The sequence below is a fragment of the Hyla sarda genome, chromosome 3, assembly GCF_029499605.1.
Source record: "Hyla sarda isolate aHylSar1 chromosome 3, aHylSar1.hap1, whole genome shotgun sequence".
Lineage (NCBI taxonomy): Eukaryota > Metazoa > Chordata > Amphibia > Anura > Hylidae > Hyla > Hyla sarda.
Window position 1 is genome coordinate 436,003,669 of NC_079191.1, and position 25,198 is coordinate 436,028,866.

The following is a 25,198-nucleotide window of genomic DNA, read 5'->3' on the forward strand; positions in this document are numbered from 1 at the left end:
CCACCAATAACACTTTTGAAAACATGAATGTAGGAAATGTTGTCCATTTTTCTCTGCAGTTCACAAACCCACAAACAGAACACTGTACCATCCATGATACAGCGGATATACTTGCAGTCCTATGTAAAGCAACAGGTCCCACACTATGTGGGAGATTTATGAAAACCTGTCATGAGGAAAAGTTGCCCAGTTGCCCATAGCAACCAATCAGATTGCTGCTTTCATTTTGCAGAGGCCTTGTTAAAAATGAAAGCAGCGATCTGATTGGTTGCTATGGGTAACTGGGCAACTTTTCCTTGGCGCAGGTTTTGATAAATCTCCCCCTTATGGGTCCTTTTTCGTGAACGATTAAACTCCGCTCTGTCCTCTATAGTGTTTGCTGCCGGTTCCTCACTCTGGATGTCTGGATTGTCACTATGAATAAAGATATATTGGGATCCGGCGGCCATTAAAGGGTCAATGAGCCCATTGTCCACCAGCCGCGGCCCATAATAATTATCCCTATGTGAATGTCACCCGCGGGTAATTGTTAGGAATTATCCTCCAGCAGCCGGACGGGTGAGAAAGAGCAACAGAGCGAGAAGATTGTCACATACAGCCGCTTATTAGTGATGGCGCGGATATATATATATATATATATATACTATAGAGCTGCTGCACCTTCATCAGTCACTGGGAGGCGCCGCTCGTCATTAAAATGTCACCGCTGATCTCTAGTGAATGGATAAGCCAGTGTTTCGCAACCAGCGTGCCTCCAGCTGCTGCAAAACTACAACTCCCAGGATGCCCGGACAGCCGTTGGCTGTCCGGGCATCCTGGGAGTTGTAGTTTTGCAACAGCTGGAGGCACACTGGTTGGGACGACCACCGCTGATCTCTAGTGATGGATAGGATGTATTCTCAGTGATGTCACCGCTGATCTCTAGTGATGGATAGGCTGTATTCTCAGTGATGTCACCGCTGATCTCTAGTGATGGATAGGATGTATTCTCAGTGATGTCACCACTGATCTCTAGTGATGGATAGGATGTATTCTCAGTGATATCACCGCTGATCTCTAGTGATGGATAGGCTGTATTCTCAGTGATGTCACTGCTGATCTCTAGTGATGGATAGGTTGTATTCTCAGTGATGTCACAGCTGATCTCTAGTGATGGATAGGCTGTATTCTCAGTGATGTCACCGCTGATCTCTAGTGATGGACAGGATGTATTCTCAGTGATGTCACCGCTGATCTCTAGTGATGGATAGGCTGTATTCTCAGTGATGTCACCGCTGATCTCTAGTGAGGGATAGGATGTATTATCAGTTATGTCACCGCTGATCTCTAGTGATGGATAGGCTGTATTCTCAGTGATGTCACCGCTGATCTCTAGTGATGGATAGGCTGTATTCTCAGTGATGTCACCGCTGATCTCTAGTGATGGATAGGCTGTATTCTCAGTGATGTCACCGCTGATCTCTAGTGATGGATAGGCTGTATTCTCAGTGATGTCACCGCTGATCTCTAGTGATGGATAGGCTGTATTCTCAGTGATGTCACCGCTGATCTCTAGTGAATGGATAGGCTGTATTCTCAGTGATGTCACCGCTGATCTCTAGTGATGGATAGGCTGTATTCTCAGAGATGTCACCGCTGATCTCTAGTGATGGATAGGCTGTATTCTCAGTGATGTCACCGCTGATCTCTAGTGATGGATAGGCTGTATTCTCAGTGATGTCACCGCTGATCTCTAGTGATGGATAGGCTGTATTCTCAGTGATGTCACCGCTGATCTCTAGTGATGGATAGGCTGTATTCTCAGTGATGTCACCGCTGATCTCTAGTGATGGATAGGCTGTATTCTCAGTGATGTCACCGCTGATCTCTAGTGATGGATAGGCTGTATTCTCAGTGATGTCACTGCTGATCTCTAGTGATGGATAGGCTGTATTCTCAGTGATGTCACCGCTGATCTCTAGTGATGGATAGGATGTATTCTCAGTGATGTCACCGCTGATCTCTAGTGATGGATAGGCTGTATTCTCAGTGATGTCACCGCTGATCTCTAGTGATGGATAGGCTGTATTCTCAGTGATGTCACTGCTGATCTCTAGTGATGGATAGGCTGTATTCTCAGTGATATCACCGGTGATCTCTAGTGATGGATAGGCTGTATTCTCAGTGATGTCACCGCTGATCTCTAGTGATGGATAGGCGGTATTCTCAGTGATGTCACCGCTGATCTCTAGTGATGGATAGGCTGTATTCTCAGTGATGTCACCGCTGATCTCTTGTGAATGGTTAAGCTTTTAGTATTTTACAGTTTTTCTGTCTCTATTAGTCTATAAATCATAGATGTGGTTGTAGTGTCAGTGAACTGTAAATATAAAGATCCTTTCATCCGTTTATTATGAACAGCGACAATGTCGCCACGCTCCGCCGTGTACGGAGCGGTAAATTATTTACCGTGTATAATTACACCGACATTGTCATAAAATATATTTTTACATAAAAATCATTTGAATTCAATGTTTTAATCTGTAATTTAAAGATGGATGTGACCTGTCATAAAATTGTATGTAATAACCAGAGCGCCACATTCAGGACATAACCATGTACTGCAGCAAGCAAAAGAATCGGGACCAATTCATCAAATATAGAGACTCCCAGTAAACCTCAGATCATCCACAAAGCCACATAGTTACACATTTTTTATATGGGTAACTGTTCTGTGCCCCTTATAATGGTGCCCGTACTGCTCCTGGCATCAAAAAAATGGTGCCCTACTGGTCCAGGCATAAGAAAATGGTGCCTCTACTGCTCCAGGCATCAGAAAATTGTGCCCCTACTGCTCCTGGCATCAGAAAATTGTGCCTCTACTGCTCCAGGCATCAGAAAATTGTGCCCCTACTGCTCCAGGCATCAGAAAATTGTGCCTCTACTGCTCCAGGCATCAGAAAATGGTGCCCCTACTGCTCCTGGCATCAAAAAATGGTGGCCCTACTGCTCCATGAATCAGAAAATGGTGCCCCTACTGCTCCAGGCATCAGAAAATGGTGCTCATACTGCTCCTGGCATCAGAAAATGGTGCCCCTACTGCTCCAGGCATCAGAAAATGGTACCCCTACTGCTCCTGGCATCAGAAAATGGTGCTCCTACTGCTCCAGGCATAAAAAAATGGTGCTCATACTGCTCCAGTCATCGGAAAATGGTCCCCCTACTGCTCCAGGCATCAGAAAATGGTGTCCCTGCTGTTTCTGGCATCAGAAAATGGTGCCCCTACTGCTCCAGGCATCAGGAAATGGTGCCCCTACTGCTCAAGTCATTGGAAAATGGTGCTCCTACTGCTCCAGGCATCAGAAAATGGTGCCCCTACTGCTCAAAGCATCAGAAAATGGTGCCCCTACTGCTCCAGTCATCGGAAAATGGTCCCCCCTACTGCTCCAGGCATCGGAAAATGGTGGCCCTACTGCTCCAGGCATCGGAAAATGGTGGCCCTACTGCTCCAGGCATCAGAAAATGGTGCCCCTACTGCTCCAGGCATTGAGAAATGGTGCCCCTTCTGCTCCAGGAATCAGAAAATGGTGTCCCTGCTGCTTTAGGCATCGGGAAATGGTGCCCCTACTGCTCCAGTCATCGGAAAATGGTACCCCTACTGCTCCAGGCATCAGAAAATGGTGCCCCTACTGCTCCAGTCATCGGAAAATGGTACCCCTTCTGCTCCAGGTATCAGAAAATGGTGTCCCTGCTGCTTCTTGCATCAGAAAATGGTGCCCCTACTGCTCCTGGCATCAGAAAATGGTGCTCCTACTGCTCCAGGCATCAAAAAATGGTACCCCTACTGCTCCAGGCATCAGGAAATGGTGCCCCTACTGCTCCAGGCATCAGAAAATTGTGCCCCTACTGCTCCTGGCATCAGAAAATGGTGCTCCTACTGCTCCAGGCATCAGAAAATGGTGCCCCTACTGCTCCAGGCATTTGGAAATGGTGCCCCTACTGCTCTAGGCATCAGAAAATGGTGTCCCTGCTGCTTCTGGCATCAGAAATTGGTGCCCCTACTGCTCCAGGCATTGGGAAATGGTGCCCCTTCTGCTCCAGGCATCAGAAAATGGTGTCCCTGCTGCTTCTGGCATCAAAAAATGGTGCTCATACTGCTCCAGGCATTGGGAAATGGTGCCCCTACTGCTCCAGACATCAGAAAATGGTGTCCCTGCTGCATCTGGCATCAGGAAATGGTGCCCCTACTGCTCCAGGCATCAGGAAATGGAGCCCCTACTACTCCAGTCATCGGAAAATTGTACCCCTACTGCTCCAGGCATCGGAAAATGGTCCCCCTACTGCTCCAGGCATCAGAAAATGGTGTCCCTGCTGCTTCTGGCATCAGAAAATGGTGCCCCTACTGCTCCAGGCATCAGAAAATGGTGGCCCTACTGCTCCAGGCATCAGAAAATGGTGTCCCTGCTGCTTCTGGCATCAGAAAATGGTGCCCCTACTGCTCCAGGCATCAGAAAATGGTGCCACTACTGCTCCAGGCATCAGAAAATGGTGCCCCTACTGCTCCAGGCATTGGGAAATGGTGCCCCTACTGCTCCAGGCATTGGAAAATGGTTCCCCTACGGCTCCAGGCATTAGAAAATGGTGCCCCTACTGCTCCAGGCATTAGAAAATGGTGCTGCTACTGCTCCAGGCATTGGAAAATTGTGCCCCTACGGCTCCAGGCATTAGAAAATGGTGCCCCTACTGCTCCAGGCATTGGGAAATGGTGCCCCTACTGCTCCAGGCATCGGAAAATGGTCCCCCTACGGCTCCAGGCATTAGAAAATGGTGCCCCTACTGCTCCAGGCATTGGGAAATGGTGCCCCTACTGCTCCAGGCATCGGAAAATGGTCCCCCTACGGCTCCAGGTATCAGAAAATGGTGTCCCTACTTCTCCAGGCATCAGTGGTCTCAAGCTGTAGCCCTCCAGATGTTGCAAAACTTCAAGGGGAACTATGCGGTAGAATGTATACCATACAAACTGCATTTAAGTCCTGTGTTTACCATCTCTTGTGGTGGCCCTACTGCTCCAGGCATCAGAAAATGGTGTCCCTGCTGCTTCTGGCATCAGAAAATGGTGCCACTACTGCTCCAGGCATCAGAAAATGGTGCCCCTACTGCTCCAGGCATTGGGAAATGGTGCCCCTACTGCTCCAGGCATCGGAAAATGGTGCCGCTACTGCTCCAGGCATTGGAAAATTGTGCCCCTACGGCTCCAGGCATCGGAAAATGGTGCCCCTACTGCTCCAGGCATCGGAAAATGGTTCCCCCACGGCTCCAGGCATTAGTAAATGGTGCCGCTACTGCTCCAGGCATTGGAAAATTGTGCCCCTACGGCTCCAGGCATCGGAAAATGCTGCCCCTACTGCTCAAGGCATCGGGAAATGCTGCCCCTACTGCTCCAGGTATCAGAAAATGGTGTCCCTACTTCTCCGGGCATCAGTGGTCTCAAGCTGTAGCCCTCCAGATGTTGCAAAACTTCAAAGGGAACTATGCGGTAGAATGTATACCATACAAACTGCATTTAAGTCCTGTGTTCACCATCTCTTGTGGTTAGATACATTTAAAATGTGAAAGAATATAACTACAATACTGCTGGGTGGAATCAGTCTACTTCTACTTCTGGCAGCTAAAAACATAGTTCCTTCATACTTCCCCTGCAGAAGGCTTCTTCTCAGCCATACTGTAGAAACTCTACTCCTTCCCTGACAAAGAGGGAAGAAACCTATTTATTGGATGCCCTGCGGTCACCAGAGGATCATTATACAGGGACCAGATTGTGATGTCAGCGACTGAGCATGTGTGTCCTCCAGTACTCAGGTCTTTAGATGGATGGAAGGAGTGACTGAGCATGTGTGTCCTCCAGCACTTAGATCATCAGGTGGATCGCGAGAATGACTAAGCATGTGTGTCCTCTAGCACTCAACTCATTAGGTAGACAGTAAAAATTACTGAGCATGCGTGTCCTCCAGCACTAGTGAATGAGCATGTGTGTCCTCCAGCACTAGTGACTGAGCATGTGTGTCCTCCAGCACTAGTGACTGAGCATGTGTGTCCTCCAGCACCAGTGATTGAGCATGTGTGTCCTCCAGCACAAGTGACTGAGCATCTGTGTTCTCCACCACTAGTGACTGAGCATGTGTGTCCTCCATTGACTGAGTGACTGAGCATGTGTGTCCTCTAGCACTAGTGACTGAGCATGTGTATCCTCCAGCACTAGTGACTGAGCATGTGTGTCCTCCAGCATTAGTGACTGAGCATGTGTGTCCTCCAGCACTAGTGACTGAGCATGTGTGTCCTCCAGTGACTGAGCGACTGAGCATGTGTGTCCTCCAGCACTAGTGACTGAGCATGTGTGTCCTCCACCATTAGTGACTGAGCATGTGTGTCCTCCACCACTAGTGACTGAGCATGTGTGTCCTCCACCACTAGTGACTGAGCATGTGTGTCCTTCAGTGACTGAGTGACTGAGCATGTGTGTCCTCCCGCACTAGTGACTGAGCATGTGTGTCCTCCATTGACTGAGTGAGTGAGCATGTGTGTCCTCCAGCACTAGTGACTGAGCATGTGTATCCTCCAGCACCAGTGACTGAGCATGTGTGTCCTCCAGTGAGTGAGCATGTGTGTCCTCCAGCACGAGTGACTGAGCATGTGTGTCCTCCAGCACCAGTGACTGAGCATGTGTGTCCTCCAGCACCAGTGACTGAGCATGTGTGTCCTCCAGCACTAGTGACTGAGCATGTGTGTCCTCCAGCACTAGTGACTGAGCATGTGTATCCTCCAGCACCAGTGACTGAGCATGTGTGTCCTCCAGTGAGTGAGCATGTGTGTCCTCCAGCAAGAGTGACTGAGCATGTGTGTCCTCCACTAGTGACTGAGCATGTGTGTCCTCCACCACTAGTGACTGAGCATGTGTGTCCTCCAGCACCAGTGGCTGAGCATGTGTGTCCTCCAGCACCAGTGACTGAGCATGTGTGTCCTCCAGCACTAGTGACTGAGCATGTGTGTCCTCCAGCAAAAGTGACTGAGCATGTGTGTCCTCCAGCACTCAGTTCAGTAGGTCAACATGAACATTGCTATGAGGTTTGAACACCAGATGGCGCCATACCATGCATGTAAAAGTCACGACTCTTTCCCAGATTGTTCTAGTAGCAGAATATGTGTTGAACATTGTACTTTAATATGATCCACACAATGAATATGATGGTTGGATGACCCCTTTAGGTCTTCACACGATGTTTGTTCCCCCAGCCATGCGCTCTGATGTTTTCCCAGTAGGGATTGGTCACATGACTGCGCCGTCGCTCCATCTCTCAGATGGTTAATGGGGATAACTCCAGGGTGGCAGCGCTTCTAATGAATGATCTACGGATCTACGGCGTTACGAGAAGATGAATACATCCGGCAATCTGATCCGTCGGAGGAGTCGTAAGCACCTCGTGTATTTAACCAGCAGATAAGCCGTCCTCTTACAGCAATTAATAAGTGCGCCCCCGGTTTAGGGACGCGGAGACGGTGACAAATGGCCGTGTCCTGGGAGAGGAGCCGCCGCCACGTTTGTTGTTTTATTTATCTTCACGGCTTCTAATCAGGAGATCATTTGCTGAACACACAGTTTTATGATCATCCATTAACCAAAATGGGCAAAAAGGACATTTTCGGAATATAAATGATCGGTCCCTTCTATTTCCTGTGTAATAAATGTCCCTCATCTGGATAAATGGCGACGAGGTTAACCCCGTGCATGCTGCTCTCTCTATCACCCGCTAAAAGTAAAGTAAAAAAAAAATGATGGATGATGAGAAGCGATCGCTGATGTATTTACGGCGGAGGCGTCACAAAGCGGCCACCATTACCATCACTTATACTTAATGTAACTTCAAAACTTTTTTGATACCTGAAAAGTGCACATCACGCTTGGTTCTCACTCCTCCATGTTCTTTCCTCTGATAAGCATCACCACAGATTATATCCTGACACCAACCAGTATCAGGACATTGTTGACAGGGAGGGTCTGGTCTGGGGTATGTACTATATATATAGGAGCTGTGTGGTCTGGGGTCCAAATATATGTGATGTCTTGGGTGGAGGTCTATATACAGTGTATTCTTGTCTGGGGTCTGTATGTAAGTGGGTCTGGTCTAAGGTCTGTATACATACGGTTTGGAGCCGTATATAGGTGGTGTCTAATCATGGGTCAGTGTACAGGAAATTTGGTCTGCGGTCTGGATATAGGTAATTTCCGGGCTGAGATCTGTATACAGTGGGGTCTTGTCTGTGGTCTGGATATAAGTGGTATCTGATCTGGGTTCTGTATACAGTGGGGTCTTATCTGGGGTCTGGATATGTGGTGTCTGATCTGGGTTCTGTATACAGTGGGGTCTTATCTGGGGTCTGGATATAACTGGTGTCTGATCTGGGTTCTGTATACAGTGGGGTCTTATCTGGGGTCTGGATATAAGTGGTATCTGATCTGGGTTCTGTATACAGTGGGGTCTTATCTGGGGTCTGGATATAGGTAATTTCCGGGCTGAGATCTGTATACAGTGGGGTCTTGTCTGTGGTCTGGATATAAGTGGTATCTGATCTGGGTTCTGTATACAGTGGGGTCTTATCTGGGGTCTGGATATAAGTGGTGTCTGATCTGGGTTATGTATACAGTGGGGTCTTATCTGGGGTCTGGATATAAGTGGTATCTGATCTGGGTTCTGTATACAGTGGGGTCTTATCTGGGATCTGGATATAAGTGGTATCTGATCTGGGTTCTGTATACAGTGGGGTCTTGTCTGGGGTCTGGATATAAGTGATATCTGATCTGGGTTCTGTATACAGTGGGGTCTTATCTGGGATCTGGATATAACTGGTATCTGATCTGGGGTCTTATCTGGGGTCTGGATATAAGTGGTATCTGATCTGGGTTCTGTATACAGTGGGGTCTTATCTGGGGTCTGGATATGTGGTGTCTGATCTGGGTTCTGTATACAGTGGGGTCTTATCTGGGGTCTGGATATAAGTGGTGTCTGATCTGGGTTCTGTATACAGTGGGGTCTTATCTGGGGTCTGGATATAAGTGGTATCTGATCTGGGTTCTGTATACAGTGGGGTCTTATCTGGGGTCTGGATATGTGGTGTCTGATCTGGGTTCTGTATACAGTGGGGTCTTATCTGGGGTCTGGGTATGTGGTATCTGATCTGGGTTCTGTATACAGTGGGGTCTTATCTGGGGTCTGGGTATGTGGCATCTGATCTGGGTTCTGTATACAGTGGGGTCTTATCTGGGGTCTGGATATGAGTGGTATCTGATCTGGGTTCTGTATACAGTGGGGTCTTATCTGGGGTCTGGATAAAGGTGGTGTCTGATCTGGGTTCTGTATACAGTGGGGTCTTATCTGGAGTCTGGATATAAGTGGTGTCTGATCTGGGTTCTGTATACAGTGGGGTCTTATCTGGAGTCTGGATATAACTGGTATCTGATCTGGGTTCTGTATACAGTGGGGTCTTGTCTGGGGTCTGGATATAACTGGTATCTGATCTGGGTTCTGTGTACAGTGGGGTCTTATCTGAAATCTGGATATAACTGGTATCTGATCTGGGTTCTGTATACAGTGGGGTCTTATCTGGGGTCTGGATATAACTGGTATCTGATCTGGGTTCTGTATACAGTGGGGTCTTGTCTGGGGTCTGGATATAAGTGGTATCTGATCTGGGTTCTGTATACAGTGGGGTCTTATCTGGGATCTGGATATAACTGGTATCTGATCTGGGTTCTGTACACAGTGGGGTCTTATCTGGGGTCTGGATATAAGTGGTATCTGATCTGGGTTCTGTATACAGTGGGGTCTTATCTGGGGTCTGGATATAACTGGTGTCTGATCTGGGTTCTGTATACAGTGGGGTCTCATCTGGGATCTGGATATAACTGGTGTCTGGTCTGGGTTCTGTATACAGTGGGGTCTTATCTGGGATCTGGATATAAGTGGTGTCTGGTCTGGGTTCTGTATACAGTGGGGTCTTGTCTGGGATCTGGATATAAGTGGTATCTGATCTGGGTTCTGTATACAGTGGGGTCTTTTCTGGGATCTGGATATAAGTGGTATCTGATCTGGGTTCTGTATACAGTGGGGTCTCATCTGGGATCTGGATATGTGGTGTCTGATCTGGGTTCTGTATACAGTGGGGTCTTTTCTGGGGTCTGGATATAAGTGGTATCTGATCTGGGTTCTGTATACAGTGGGGTCTTATCTGGGGTCTGGATATAACTGGTATCTGATCTGGGTTCTGTATACAGTGGGGTCTTGTCTGGGGTCTGGATATAAGTGGTATCTGATCTTGGTTCTGTATACAGTGGGGTCTTATCTGGAGTCTGGATATAAGTGGTATCTGATCAAAGATCCGTATACAGAGGGGTCTAGATATAGATGGTGTCTGCTCTAGCATCTATATACAGTGGGGTGTTGTCTGGGCATAGGTGGTGTTTGATACATACGGTGGGGTCTTGTCTGGGGTCTGGATATAACTGGTGTCTGGTCTACAGTATGTATACAGGGGGGTGTTGTCTTGGGTCTGGATATAGATGGGATGAGATCTGTAGACGATCTGGTCTTGTTTCAGGTCTTTATATGAGGTGGGTCTGGTTTAGGGTCTATATACAGGAGGTTAGGTCTGGGGTGTGGATATAGGTGGTGTCTGGTCTAGGATCTGTATATAGTGGGGACTGTGTTGAAGGGGTCTTACATACTATATGTGAGCCCAATGGAATATATTGGGGGTCCATATCATTGTGCAGCTTTTTAGACACTTTACTGTTACTTCCCCTCTTTAGAATCTCCCGGATGTCAAAAGTTGCCAAGTGTTCTATACATTATTAGTGTTGAGCGGCATAGGCCATATTCGAATTCGCGAATATTCGCGAATATATGGACGAATATTCGTCATATATTCGCGAATATTCGCATATTCGTAATATTCTTGTTTTATTTTGGAATATGCGAAAATTTACACATGCGGAAATTAGCATATACAAAAATTAGCATAAGCGAAAATTCGCACACCAGTATCACACAGTAGTATTGGAGCCTTCTTTACACCACACAAGCTGGAAGCAGAGAGGGGTGATCACTGTGATGTGTACTGTGAAGAAAAAAAAAAAATAAATATATTCGTAATTACGAATATATAGTGCTATATTCGCGAATATTCGCGAATTCGCGAATATGCGATATTCGCGAATAAAATTCGAATTGCGAATATTCGTGAGCAACACTATTCAATTTCATTTACAAGTTTATATGAAATGCTTGTTGTTTACATTACCCTTTTATGTAGTGACCACATGGGGGAGACACTTTACATGAAGTACCACATGTCTGCATGGAGCAGGTGCTTTCCCTATCTTATCTGACTCTGGATATGCTCATTATGGCCATTTACCTTGAACTTCATTGTGCTCCTGATGTCCCTTCCTGAGCTGTTACTGCCAGCATTAGCATTGCTACTTTATTCTGGCTCCTCTACTCATTTCCTGGGCTGGAGGCTGAAGGTTGAAGACCTTGGCTCCATTTAATTATGTTGAATTTCCATGTGTGTGTGTGTGTGTTTTTTTTTTTTTCCGGCTTAGACCGTGTTCAGATTGAATTTTGGGCATTCAGTTGAGGTCCGTGTTCAATAAACAACAACACATTTTTATGTATATTTATTTTCTAACTTTGAAGCTCTCTGCTTGTAAGGAAAATGGATATTCCCAATAAATTTTATTTTTATTCACAAATACAATATGTCCACTTTATGTTGGCATCATAAAATGGACATATTTTTGCTTTTTGAAAAAATTAGAGGGTAGAGCAGCAATTTTCAAAAATTTCATGAAAATTGCAAAATCTGAAGGGACATATGTTACAGAACTACAACTCCCAGCATGCCTGGGCAGTCTAGGCATGCTGAGAGTTGTAATTTGGCAATTTGTGGAGGGCTACCGTTTGGGCACCACTGTAACAGTGGTCTCCAAACTGTGACCCTCAAGATGTTGCAAAACTACAACTCCCAGCATGCCCAGACAGCCTTTGGCTGTCTGGGCATGCTGGGAGTTGCAGTTTGGCCTTCCTAGTGGTTGCCACAGTAAAGATCACTTTACTTTCACTTTCATTCCCCCGCCCCCCCCCCCCCCCCCCCCCAACCAACAGGGTTTCCCTACCTGTGCCTGTCTCCAGCGACGATCGGGGGTCCCCAGCAGGGCCGGCCTTAGGTGTTCAGGCGCCCTGTGTGAGCTAACCTTGTGGACCCCCATAAACGTACACAAAGAAAAAAATCTTTGTGACAAGTATTTTTTTTTTAAATATTTAATCAGTCCCCTGCCCCCTTAATCAGTCCCATGTACCCCTTCACCAGTCCCCTGCCCCCCTTAATCAGATGCAGTATAGTTCCCCCACATTAGGTGCAGTATAGTTCCCCCACATTAGGTGCAGTATAGTTCCCCACATTAGGGGTGCAGTACAGTTCCCCACATTAGGTTGGCAGTATAGTTCCCCCACATTAGGTTGGCAGTATAGTTCCCCACATTAGGTAATAGCAGGTTCCCCACATTAGGTAGAAGCAGGTTCCCCACATTAGGTAGAAGCAGGCTCCCCACATTAGGTAGAAGCAGGCTCCCCACATTAGGTAGAAGCAGGCTCCCCACATTAGGTAGAAGCAGGCTCCCCACATTAGGTAGAAGCAGGTTCCCCACATTAGGTAGAAGCAGGTTCCCCACATTAGGTAGTCGCAGGTTCCCCACACTAGGTAGTAGCAGGTTCCCCACACTAGGTAGTAGCAGGTTCCCCACATTAGGTAGTAGCAGGTTCCCCACATTAGATAGAAGCAGGTTCCCCACATTAGGTAGTAGCAGGTTCCCCACATTAGGTAGTAGCAGGTTCCCCACATTAGGTAGTAGCAGGTTCCCCACATTAGATAGTAGCAGGTTCTCCCCCCCCCCCTCCCCCCCCCGGGCTCACACACAGACAGACACCCACACATGCACACACACAGACAGACACCCACACACACACAGACAGACAGACACCCACACATGCACACACACACATAGACACACTTACCTGCCCTGCGCTGCGCTTCTCTCCGACGGCGGCCTGACGAGTGACGTCACTGTGCGGGTCTGTGGAGGGACGTCACATGCGGACATCTCTCTTCAGACTCGGGCTGGCCAGCCAACCAGAGACGCAGAGGAGGGCGAGGTAAGTGAAACCTCCCTATGTAATGAAGAAAACTGTGACCTGAAGCGGAATGTGACCCTCCCCATAGGGACGCAGTTGAGGGAGGGTAGTGGGAATGTAATGAGAGGGAGCGGCCTGCAAAGCAGAAAACTGTGTCCCTGTGCCGTGGGTCACATTCCGCTACAGGGCACAGTTTTCTTCATTACACCGGCATTTAGCGCTGCTTGCCCGAAGCAGCGCTAAATGTCTGAAGAAGTTACCTGCCCGGCACCCGGAACTGCATGTTGGGCAATACAAATTACATATACCTGGTGTGAGCTGTGTCGGCCGCCCGGCGCCCCTGTTGCTATGGCGCCCTGTGCGGCCGCACAGTTCGCACACCCCTAAGGCCGGCCCTGGTCCCCAGGCATCTTCTCCTCCAGGCATCTTCTCCTCCAACCCACTGTCCTGCACTGCCATTGGTCAGAATCAGTTCTGACCAATGGCAGGGGATAGGAGGAGATCGCAGCACTGGGACCTCGCTCCTAGCCCTCAGGATGATCGGGGCTGTCACTGACAGCTCCAATCATCCCTATTTTCCGGGTGATGTGATGTGCCAGGATGCCTGCTGAATGATTTCAGCAGGCATCCCGGTCCGGTCCCCAACTAGCTAGCGGCAGGGACCGGAATTCCCACGGGCGTATGCATATGCCCCATGACCATAAGGACTCGGGATGCAGGGCGTATGCATACGCCCGGCATCCTGAAGAGGTTAAGAGCTGCTGGTGGTCCGATGAGTGAATACAAACCCCACAACTGGTTTAGATTGCCCCTTAGGACAGCACACATTCTATTAAATTTAAATGTATTCACTTGGGTTAGTAGTGCATTCTTTTAGGCCATTTTGTGTTGATGGTATTAGCATAGGTGAGTGTAAAATATAAAAAAAAAATAAAATTTTCACGTATGCATCATTTGTGGGATACTTTTAAAAAAAAAAAATAGCTTCTGAAATGAATGAAATGCACCCTAAATCTTATTATGCTGCTTGTCCCATGTTAGGGAGTACCCCATCTTAGGCCATAATTGGTTGCATGGCCAAATGGTGGGACCCAATAGGAGAGGAGCGCCATTTGGCTTTCAGGATATCACTATACAAATTATAGGCCGCACTTCATCTTGCAAAGCATTCTTGCTGTCAGAACAATACTGCACCCCCAGAAGTGACCCCATTTTCAAAACTACACCCCATAAAGTATTCACCTAGGGCAAAAGTGAGTATGTTGAAACTTTGTGTGGCTGGAATTATTTCAAAGTAAGTGGAAAAAATTTGAAATTAGCTTTTTTTCACAAATGCTTTATTTGTGGGACATCATTTTGGTACATCGCTTCTGAAATGGAGGAAATGCGCACCATTTTTTTTTATTACACTGTTCGTCCTGGGCTGGGCAGTACCCCCTCTTAGGCCATATTTGGTTGCCTGACTGCCTGGTAGGACCCAGAAGGAGAGGAGCCCCCTTTGGCTTTCAGGATATCAAAATATGAATAATAGGCCCCACTCCATGCCTACAAAGGATCGGAGCTGGCAGAACAATACCGCACCCCCACAATTGACCCCAGGTGGACCACAAGATTTGTTTTGGAAAGAATTATGTATTAGCTGGACCAAGGATCGCTCTGATCAGTCCCTGGTCGGCTAGCAGTGACGTGAAGCTGTCTGCAAACATCTCCAGTTCCTGATGGAGATATCCATCATGTTGTGGGAATAAGCACCCACTCATGACAAAAATATCCATCATGGGGTGTTGAAAAAAATAATAATTGTGAAAAAATGTATGTTTATTTTGTTGGGGGGGAGGGGTGTCGTAGTCCCTATTCATACTGCATTTCTGCGGTATGTTAGAGGTGTGGTGTCCCGGTACCGTATTGTATACGTTACCTTTATAGAGGTCCCCATAGTCAGAGTCCCTAGGACGTCGGGGTCCCTCTTTTGTAGTTTTCCACTTGTCACCCCTCAGTTAGTCAGTGACTATATAGAAGTTCTTATCAATATAAGTATAACTATTAGTGTTGAGCGGCATAGGCCATATTCGAATTCGCGAATATTCGCGAATATATGGACGAATATGCGTCATATTCGCGAATATTCGCATATTCGTAATAGCCTCGTTTTATTTTCGCATATGCGAATATTCACGCCTGCGAAAATTATCATATGCGAAAATTTGTATGTACAAAAATTTGCATATGCGGAAAATTTGCATATGCGAAAATTCGTATATGCGAAGATTCGCACACCAGTCTCACACAGTAGTATTAGAGCCTTCTTCCACCACATAAGCTGGAAGCAGAGAGGGGTGATCACTGTGATGTGTACTGTGAAAAAAAAACGAATATTCGTAATTACGAATATATAGCGCTATATTCGCGAATATTCGTGAATTCGCGAATATGCGATATTCGCGAATAAAATTCGAATTGCGAATATTCGCGAGCAACACTATACATTATATGAAATAGGTCATCGCTATAATACTTCATTAACTCTTAGAAGGTTTTCAGGTGTTAAAAAAGAAGGTATTAAAAAGTTCTGTAACTTTTTAATATACTTTGTCTATCTTTTCCCCTTATTTGCTTCCTATTACTAAATGGGAACATTCTTGTTTCTATCCTATGGACCAAATTCTTCTCAGAGCTAAAGATTTGTTACAAGTGTTACTCTCCTGTCCTCAGTGCAGATAAAATGTAAAAGCCTGGAGTCCAGAGCTCACAGAGCATTGTCTAGACTGGATACAATTGTATCACTTCTCAGCTGAGAGCAGGACTAGCTATGTACAATGTATCAGTCTGGAGTCCAGAGCTCACAGAGCATTGTCTATACTGGATACAATTGTATCACTTCTCAGGGCAGGACTAGCTATATACAGTGTATCAGTCTGGAGTCCAGAGCTCACAGAGCATTGTCTAGACTGGATACAATTGTATCACTTCTCAGGGCAGGACTAGCTATGTACAATGTATCAGTCTGGAGTACAGGATGTTTAGCTCACAGAGCATTGTCTAGACTGGATACAATTGTATCACTTCTCAGCTGGGGCCAGGACTACCTATGTACAATGTATCAGTCTGGAGTCCAGGATGTATAGCTCACAGAGCATTGTCTAGACTGGATACAATTGTATCACTTCTCAGCTGAGAGCAGGACTAGTTATGTACAATGTATCAGTCTGGAGTCCGGGATGTTTAGCTCACAGAGCATTGTCTAGACTGGATACAATTGTATCACTTCTCAGCTGAGAGCAGGACTAGCTATGTACAATGTATCAGTCTGGAGTCCAGGATGTTTAGCTCACAGAGCATTGTCTAGACTGGATACAATTGTATCACTTCTAGGCTGAGAGCAGGATTATCTATGTACAATGTATCAGTCTGGAGTCCAGGAGGTTTAGCTCACAGAGCATTGTATAGACTGGATACAATTGTATCACTTCTCAGCTGGGAGCAGGACTAGCTATGTACAATGTATCAGTCTGGAGTCCAGGAGGTTTAGCTCACAGAGCATTGTCTAGACTGGATACAATTGTATCACTTCTCAGCTGGGAGCAGGACTAGCTATGTACAATGTATCAGTCTGGAGTCCAGGAGGTTTAGCTCACAGAGCATTGTCTAGACTGGATACAATTGTATCACTTCTCAGCTGAGAGCAGGACTAGCTATGTACAATGTATCAGTCTGGAGTCCAGGATGTTTAGCTCACAGAGCATTGTCTAGACTGGATACAATTGCATATACTTCTCAGCTGAGAGCAGGACTAGCTATGTACAATGTATCAGTCTAGAGTCCAGGATGTTTAGCTCACAGAGCATTGTCTAGACTGGATACAATTGTATCACTTCTCAGCTGAGGGAAGGACTAGCTATGTACAATGTATCAGTCTGGAGTCCAGGATGTTTAGCTCACAGAGCATTGTCTAGACTGGATACAATTGTATCACTTCTAGGCTGAGAGCAGGATTATCTATGTACAATGTATCAGTCTGGAGTCCAGGAGGTTTAGCTCACAGAGCATTGTCTAGACTGGATACAATTGTATCACTTCTCAGCTGGGAGCAGGACTAGCTATGTACAATGTATCAGTCTGGAGTCCAGGAGGTTTAGCTCACAGAGCATTGTCTAGACTGGATACAATTGTATCACTTCTCAGCTGAGAGCAGGACTAGCTATGTACAATGTATCAGTCTGGGGTCCAGGGTGTTTAGATCACAGAGCATTGTCTAGACTGGGTACAATTGTATCACTTCTCAGCTGAGAGCAGGACTAGCTATGTACAATGTATCAGTCTGGGGTCCAGGATGTTTCGCTCACAGGTAATTGTAAATACTATGTACAAATGTAACAGACCCCCAGCTTTGGAAAGTATTGCATATACACATTTTGATCCTGTAAAATTCCCCTATTTGTGTATGAGATGAAGGTTTTGCCTAAATGGTTGTCCAGGTCAATCATAAGGAAACATTGTGGTTGCTGTTGTGTTATAGTGAGTTTATTGTGACCTGTGGGTGATGCGGTGTCCTAGGTGAGATGTGTGATGGTTTCTGTGATTCTCCCAGTATACAGCTCTGCAGATGATGCAAACAGCGCGGACGAGGTTCCAGGCTCATTGACCTCTTAGACGCGTCCGGCCCTTCAGCTCAATAATCCTTTGTTTTCTGCAGGAGACTCAGGATCTATAAAAAGCAGAAAACTGCACATGAAGCATAAGCTATATTGGTGTCAGTGTTCTCTTCTGTCTGCTCAGCATCTCCACAGAAAACCGGTTATTGAAACTGATGCTGCGAAAAATAGCGCACGTGTCAATCTGCCTCCCGCCTGTCCAGGTACGGGCACTTTATTGTTGGCTCCTTGCGCACAATTTGCTGCAAAATTGTGGAATTGCCTTTATTTCAATTATTTCTTATAGAGAAAAAAAAGGAAAAACAATCTAATCAAATTGTAACCATCACAACATTTAGGAAAGCTGGGTGATAAGTCCATTGTGATCAATAATGGTGACCATATCGGCTGACACCCAACTGTATTAATGCTGTAGTGATACTGGTACAGGGACTGCTGTGATATACTACACTACATATACTACACATATATATATCATTACTGAGACCGGAAATAATCCCAACAATAATCAATAGAAAAGGGGAAACAGTTACTGGGAGGCGAAATGACGAAATGAGCAGCAACAACAAACTGCACATCATGTTCCAGTATCAAGTGAAAAAAACTGTGAAAAAGGTGAATAATTATTATAGAGGGTGTCCATAAACCACCGAATGGAGAAATCTGCAACTTACTATTGTACTGTAAATATAACTACTATAATACTGCTCCTATATACAAGAATATAACTACTATAATACTGCCCCTATATACAAGAATATAACTACTATAATACTGCTCCTATATACAAGAATATAACTACTATAATACTGCCCCTATATACAAGAATATAACTACTATAATACTGCTCCTATATACAAGAATATAACTACTATAATACTGCTCCTATGTACAAGAATATAACTACTATAATACTGCCTCCTATGTACAAGAATATAACTACTATAATACTGCTCCTATATACAAGAATATAACTACTATAATACTGCCCCCTATATACAAGAATATAACTACTATAATACTGCTCCTATATACAAGAATATAACTACTATAATACTGCTCCTATATACAAGAATATAACTACTATAATACTGCTCCTATATACAAGAATATAACTACTATAATACTGCTCCTATATACAAGAATATAACTACTATAATACTGCTCCTATATACAAGAATATAACTACTATAATGCTGCTCCTATATACAAGAATATAACTACTATAATACTGCTCCTATATACAAGAATATACGACTACAATAAATCTACAATACAATGACCTTTATTTTCGTTGTGATTTTAGCTCCGGATGTCGTTTCTTCTGGACGGCTTCTTACTCGGTGATGTATCGGTGCTTCTTCATGACAACAGAACTGGCAGAGTGAAGACACGGACACTATGGCACTTTGCCAATGGGGAGGGTCTCGGAGTTTGGCAGCATTTGGTTCTCTCTCTTCAGGGTGTCTTGGAAAGGTGAGCCCTTGCCGTTTCCTAGATGGAAGACAGCCATTTGGAGTGATCACTCAGCTTTCTAAAGGTCTTGAATATATGGCCTGCATAGGTATTAATCATTGGTTATTTATTCTGCCGCGCAGGTTTTGGCTGGAGATCCACACCTCCTGGTCCAAGGAATCAGACTCCATAATTGCTTTTGACAATATATCCCTGAGCCTGGGCTGCTATCTGACAAGTAAGTGACAACATATTCCATAGCCCCATGTTGGGGGGCAGTAATGGGTGTGATGGAGAGGTGACCCCATATACAATGGTATCATGGTGAAGCCTCCTATCTCTATATCAGGGCCCATCCTACACTAATGGTTACCATGGAGATTACTTAAAGGGGTACTCCATTGTTCAGCGTTTGGAACATACTGTTTCGAAGGCTGGAGCCGGCGCCAAGAGCTCATGATGTCATAGCCCGCCCCCTCATGATGTCATGCCCTGCCCCTTCAATGCAAGTCTATGGGAGGGGGCGTGACAGCGTCACGCCCCCTCCCATAGACTTGCATTGAAGGGGTGGGGCATGACATCATGAGGGGCAGGGCTATGACGTCACGAGCTCCCAGCGCCAACTCCAGCGTTCGGAACCGTTTGTTCCAAACGCTGAGCAGCGGAGTACCCCTTTAATATGCTTAATATTATTTAGCAGTAAAAGGGCGGGGCTATTATGCTAGAACCTCCTACTGAGAAGGGGTTCACATAGTTTTAGTCTATAGAATTGTATCACTCAGCTCTACATCATCCCTATTCTCTACACATTCCAACTGTTCTCATAAGTCTTGATGTAGCGAGCGCCATCTTATTAATCCACTTTTTCTTACAAGGTAACGGTGAGATGGCGCTGGAGACGGCTTCCTTCCTCTCCAGCAATCTTCTCATGGAGAGCAGCAGCCAGAAGAAAAATGAAACGGCATCGCAACATCTAGAGGAACTTGAGATCCCGATTGCCCAAGCCGACAAAATAGGTAAAGAAGTAAAAAAGGGGCACTATGCGAAAAGATGGCCGCGCCACTGCAGTGACTGTGCAGATAATGTTATTTTTTACATATGTGTATGGGATCCATGCTGATCTCTTATCTATATGTATTAATTATTATTATTATTACTATTAATAATAATTAGAGATGAGCAAACTTACAGTAAATTCAATTCGTCACGAACTTCTCGGCTCCGCAGTTGATGACTTATCCTGCGTAAATTAGTTCAGCTTTCAGGTGCTCCCGTGGGCTGGAAAAGGTGGATACAGTTCTAGGAAAGAGTCTCCTAGGACTGTATCCACCTTTTCCAGCCCACGGGAGCACCGGAAAGCTGAACTAATTTATGCAGGAAAAGTCATCAACTACCGAGCCGAGAAGTTCGTGACGAATCGAATTTACTGTAAGTTCGCTCATCTCTAATAATAATATTAATATTATTATTATTATTATTAACATTATTAATTATTTTATTCATTTATTCATTCATTCATTTATTTAGCACCCTTGGGGCCCAGAATGCTCTACATATTACAAGCGCAAACATTGAACATTAAATGACAGACTGATATAAAGGGGGAGAGGACCCTGCCCAAGGGGGCTGACAATCTACAGGGGTGGGGGAACAGTAGGTGGGGGAGACAGTGTAATGAACCAGGTAAAACTGCTATTAAAGGGGTTATCCAGGAAAAAACTTTTTTTTTTATATATTAACTGGCTCCAGAAAGTTAAACAGATTTGTAAATGACTTCTATTAAAAAAATCTTAATCCTTTCAGTACTTATGAGCTTCTGAAGTTGAGTTGTTCTTTTCTAAGTGCTCTCTGATGACACGTGTCTCGGGAACCGCCAGGTTTAGAAGCAAATCCCCATAGCAAACCTTTTCTAGGCAGTTCCCCCAGACACGTGTCATCAGAAAGCACTTAGACCGAAAAGAACAACTCAACTTCAGAAGCTCATAAGTACTGAAAGGATTAAGATTTTTTTAATAGAAGTCATTTACAAATCTGTTTAACTTTCTGGAGCCAGTTGATATATAAAAAAAAAAAAGTTTTTTTCCTGGATAACCCCTTTAAAAATATGCTTGTTAAAATGGCCACTCACTAGCTCTCTCCCTCCCCCCTCCCATCGTGCTTGAAACAATGTGTATAAGATGGCGCCTCCAGAGAGAGCTACACTCAAGATGATAAAGACCCACATTCTGGATGAGGAACAACTGCAGATGGAAGAAACCAATCACTAGGACATATAGCTTTGCACACGACACATTGTTACAGTCTATATCAGTGGTCATCAACATGCGGACCTCCAGATGTTGCAAAACTACAATTCCCAACATGCCCGGACAGCCAACGGCTGTCCGGGCATGCTGGGAGTTGTAGTTTTGTAACATCTGGAGGTCCACAGGTTGAAGACCACTGATGTAGGCAGTGTTCCCCCACAGACATACAGCCTTAAAGCAATATACAGTGTATGCCTGTGTACTGCCCACTTCAGTGCTCCGACCACCGCTCCGGCTATAGCAGTAGGTCTCGGGATAGGTGGTCGGAGCACCGAAGATGACGTGCCGCTGGTCACTTACCAAGCCGGCCAGCGCGCATCTTCCTCTTTCTCTATCCTCCGGTCCTCAGCGCCTTCGTTTCCATGGGCACATGCAAGGGATGTCAGTAACGTTCCGGTGTGTGCTATGTCCCGGCGGCCCTGCGTTTTTAAACTTAACGCTGGGTTGCAGGGAGTTAATAGTGATGGGGGAATTGCCCCATCGCTACAGGACGGGCAAACACCGGCTCTGCTCGGGGCCCCAAGCATTTGCTTGGTTTGCCTGTCCTGTTGCGACCTCCCCCGCCGAACCCCTGGGACTGACTCACCGATCCCCTGGGGTTCGATCGAACCCAGGTAAGAACCACTGCTCTAGAGTATCTATATCTTTCTGGAGATAAGGCTTCCAGTACTGCGCTCAATATTCCAAGTGAGGTCTCACCAGTGTTCTGTACAGCGGCATGAGCACTTCTCTCTTTCTACTGCTTATACCTCTCCCTATACATCCATGAGAACTTCTCTCTTTCTACTGCTTATACCTCTCCCTATACATCCATGAGCACTTCTCTCTTTCTACTGCTTATACCTCTCCCTATACATCCATGAGCACTTCTCTCTTTCTACTGCTTATACCTCTCCCTATACATCCATGAGCACTTCTCTCTTTCTACTGCTTATACCTCTCCCTATACATCCATGAGCACTTCTCTCTCTTTCTACTGCTTATACATCTCCCTATACATCCATGAGCACTTCTCTCTTTCTACTGCTTATACCTCTCCCTATACATCCATGAGCACTTCTCTCTCTTTCTACTGCTTATACCTCTCCCTATACATCCATGAGCACTTCTCTCTCTTCCTACTGCTTATACCTCTCCCTATACATCCATGAGCACTTCTCTCTCTTTCTACTGCTTATACCTCTCCCTATACATCCATGAGCACTTCTCTCTCTTCCTACTGCTTATACCTCTCCCTATACATCCATGAGCACTTCTCTCTCTTTCTACTGCTTATACCTCTCCCTATACATCCATGAGCACTTCTCTCTTTCTACTGCTTATACCTCTCCCTATACATCCGTGAGCACTTCTCTCCGCGGGTTGAAGACCACTGGTCTATATAACCCCTTTTTAGCTGTTGTAAATACAGGAAGCATCATGACTAGGGGATATTATAGCTGCTATGATCTGCACCAACAACCCCTCCCCAACTATTCTTCCACCCCTCTCCAATATCCCTTTAATAAAGACAGAGACAAAGTGTTGGTGGAAAATGACCACAGCAGCGCAATTTATTAACAACTCTATTAAAACATTGCAACAATAGTAAGAAATAATTTGTATGAACATCATACATAAAAACCAGGCAAACAACTATCCCTGAGTAACATTAGCGCAGGAGAAGGACCTGAAGGCACCGCTTTACTACCTAAGGGCCTGCTACTTACTCCTGGCCATGGATCACCTGACCCAGGAGCACCAATTGTGCAGCCCAAAACCTTCCCTCGGGTCCCATGCCCACAGAGACTTTCCGACCAGGCTGGGAACCGCTCCCAGCCCACCTCCATATTCCGATCCAAAACCTCCATGTTGTCCACTGATGCCTCCAGATGCCACTCCTGACCCCACTGCTGCGGCAGACAGACAACAACAACAAGGGCGGGGGGGGGGGGGACTTCTTCTCTGGCTACACGCCAACTGTGCCCCCTACTTCCGCCCCCAGCCATTTAACCCCCACCTAACCCCTCCCTGCTACGTGATTAACTCCCCACTAACCTCCTGTTAACCCCTTCCTGCCACGTGCCCAAATCCACACCTTAGAGGGGTACTCCCGTGGAAAACTTTTTTATTTTTATTTTTTAATTTTTTTTTATCAACTGTTGTGCCAGAAAGTTAAACAGATTTGTAAATCACTTCTATAAAAAAATCTTAATCCTTCCAGTACTTTTTAGGGGCTGTATACTTAAGAGAAATCTAAAAAAGAAATGCATTTCCTCTGATGTCATGACCCCAGTGCTCTCTGCTGACCTCTGCGGTCCATTTTAGGAACTGTCCAGAGCAGCATAAGTTTGCTATGGGGATTTTTTACTGCTCTGGACAGTTCCTCAAATGGACAGCAGAGGTCAGCAGAGAGCACTGTGGTCATGACATCAGAGGAAATGCATTTCTTTTTTGGATTTCTCTTTAGTATACAGCCTCTAAAAAGTACTGGAAGGATTAAGATTTTTTAATAGAAGTGATTTACAAATCTGTTTAACTTTCTGGTACCAGTTGATTTAAAAAATAAAAATAAAAAAAAAAGTTTTCCACGGGAGTACCCCTTTAACCCCTGCCATACCTGCCATCCCCCTGTCATGCGCCCCTCCGGTCCTATACTATCCCCTCCAGGGCTTCTTTTTAGCTTAACTTTGTGTGTCAGTGTGATTTCTTCGCGTGCATGCGCTGATCCTCATCCCTAATTTGGAAGGGGGCAGATCCTCATCTGATACCGGGTCTGGTTACGATCCATTTCAGCAGGTGGTCATCAGGGAGCAGTTGGGGGCAGCAGGGTTATTGGAGGTTGTAGAATGTCCTGACTAGATGGGTCTTCAGGTTCTTATTGGAGGTTTTGATGGTTGGAGAGAACCGGATGTGCCGGAGTAGTGGGTTCCGGAGTATGGGGGAAGCTCGGGAGAAGTCATGGAGATGGTTGTGTGAGGTGCAGACGAAGGGAGAGCACAAGCGAGGGTCTAGAGAGAATCGGAGATTATGAGGGAGGTTTATCAAAACAGAGGAAGAGCGGTGCAGTTGCCCATAGCAACCAAACAGATCACTTCTTTCATTTTCATTTTGAAAAATGAAAGCAACAATTTGATTGGTTGCTATGGGCAACTGCACCGCTCTTCCTCTACAGGGGTTTTGATTAATGTCCCCCTATGTGAGGGGCGGTATCGGGAGATCAGGTCAGAGATGTTTGGAGGGGTACGGGTTGTGGGCGGCCTTGTACGTCCTGGTGAACAGTTTACACTGAATTCATTGGGAAGGGACTGGCAGAGGGGAGCAGAAGAGTTTAGGGTGGATTGGAGGGGGGCAAGAGTGTTTTTAGGATGACCACAGAGGAGGATGTTGCATTGTTAAAGTTAGAGACCACCATAGGAGAGAATAGCAGGGGGCAGTGTCTGAGAGTGTCAGCCATTTTTCGGGGAAGCCTAGGGAGGATAGATTTTGGTGAGAGAGAAAGAGATCTTGAAAGATTGCTGTCCGGGCATGCTGGGAGTTGTAGTTTTGTAAGATCTGGAGGTCCACTGTTTGAAGTCTGCTG

The 25,198-nt window shown here is 45.8% G+C and overlaps 1 protein-coding gene across 2 annotated transcripts in view; it reads left to right on the forward strand.

Moving 5' to 3' along the window:
* ALK (ALK receptor tyrosine kinase) overlaps positions 1-25,198 on the forward strand; it is a 1,017,868-nt gene that overhangs the window by 842,429 nt on the left and 150,241 nt on the right. The window contains exons 9-11 of one of the 2 annotated variants that reach the window (XM_056568555.1): positions 19,182-19,351; positions 19,474-19,568; positions 20,206-20,346. In XM_056568555.1, the coding sequence (XP_056424530.1) occupies positions 19,182-19,351; positions 19,474-19,568; positions 20,206-20,346 (406 nt within the window). Of the gene's footprint in view, positions 1-19,181; positions 19,352-19,473; positions 19,569-20,205; positions 20,347-24,740; positions 24,840-25,198 lie in introns of those variants that run through there. The other variant, XM_056568556.1, reaches the window with a different exon arrangement.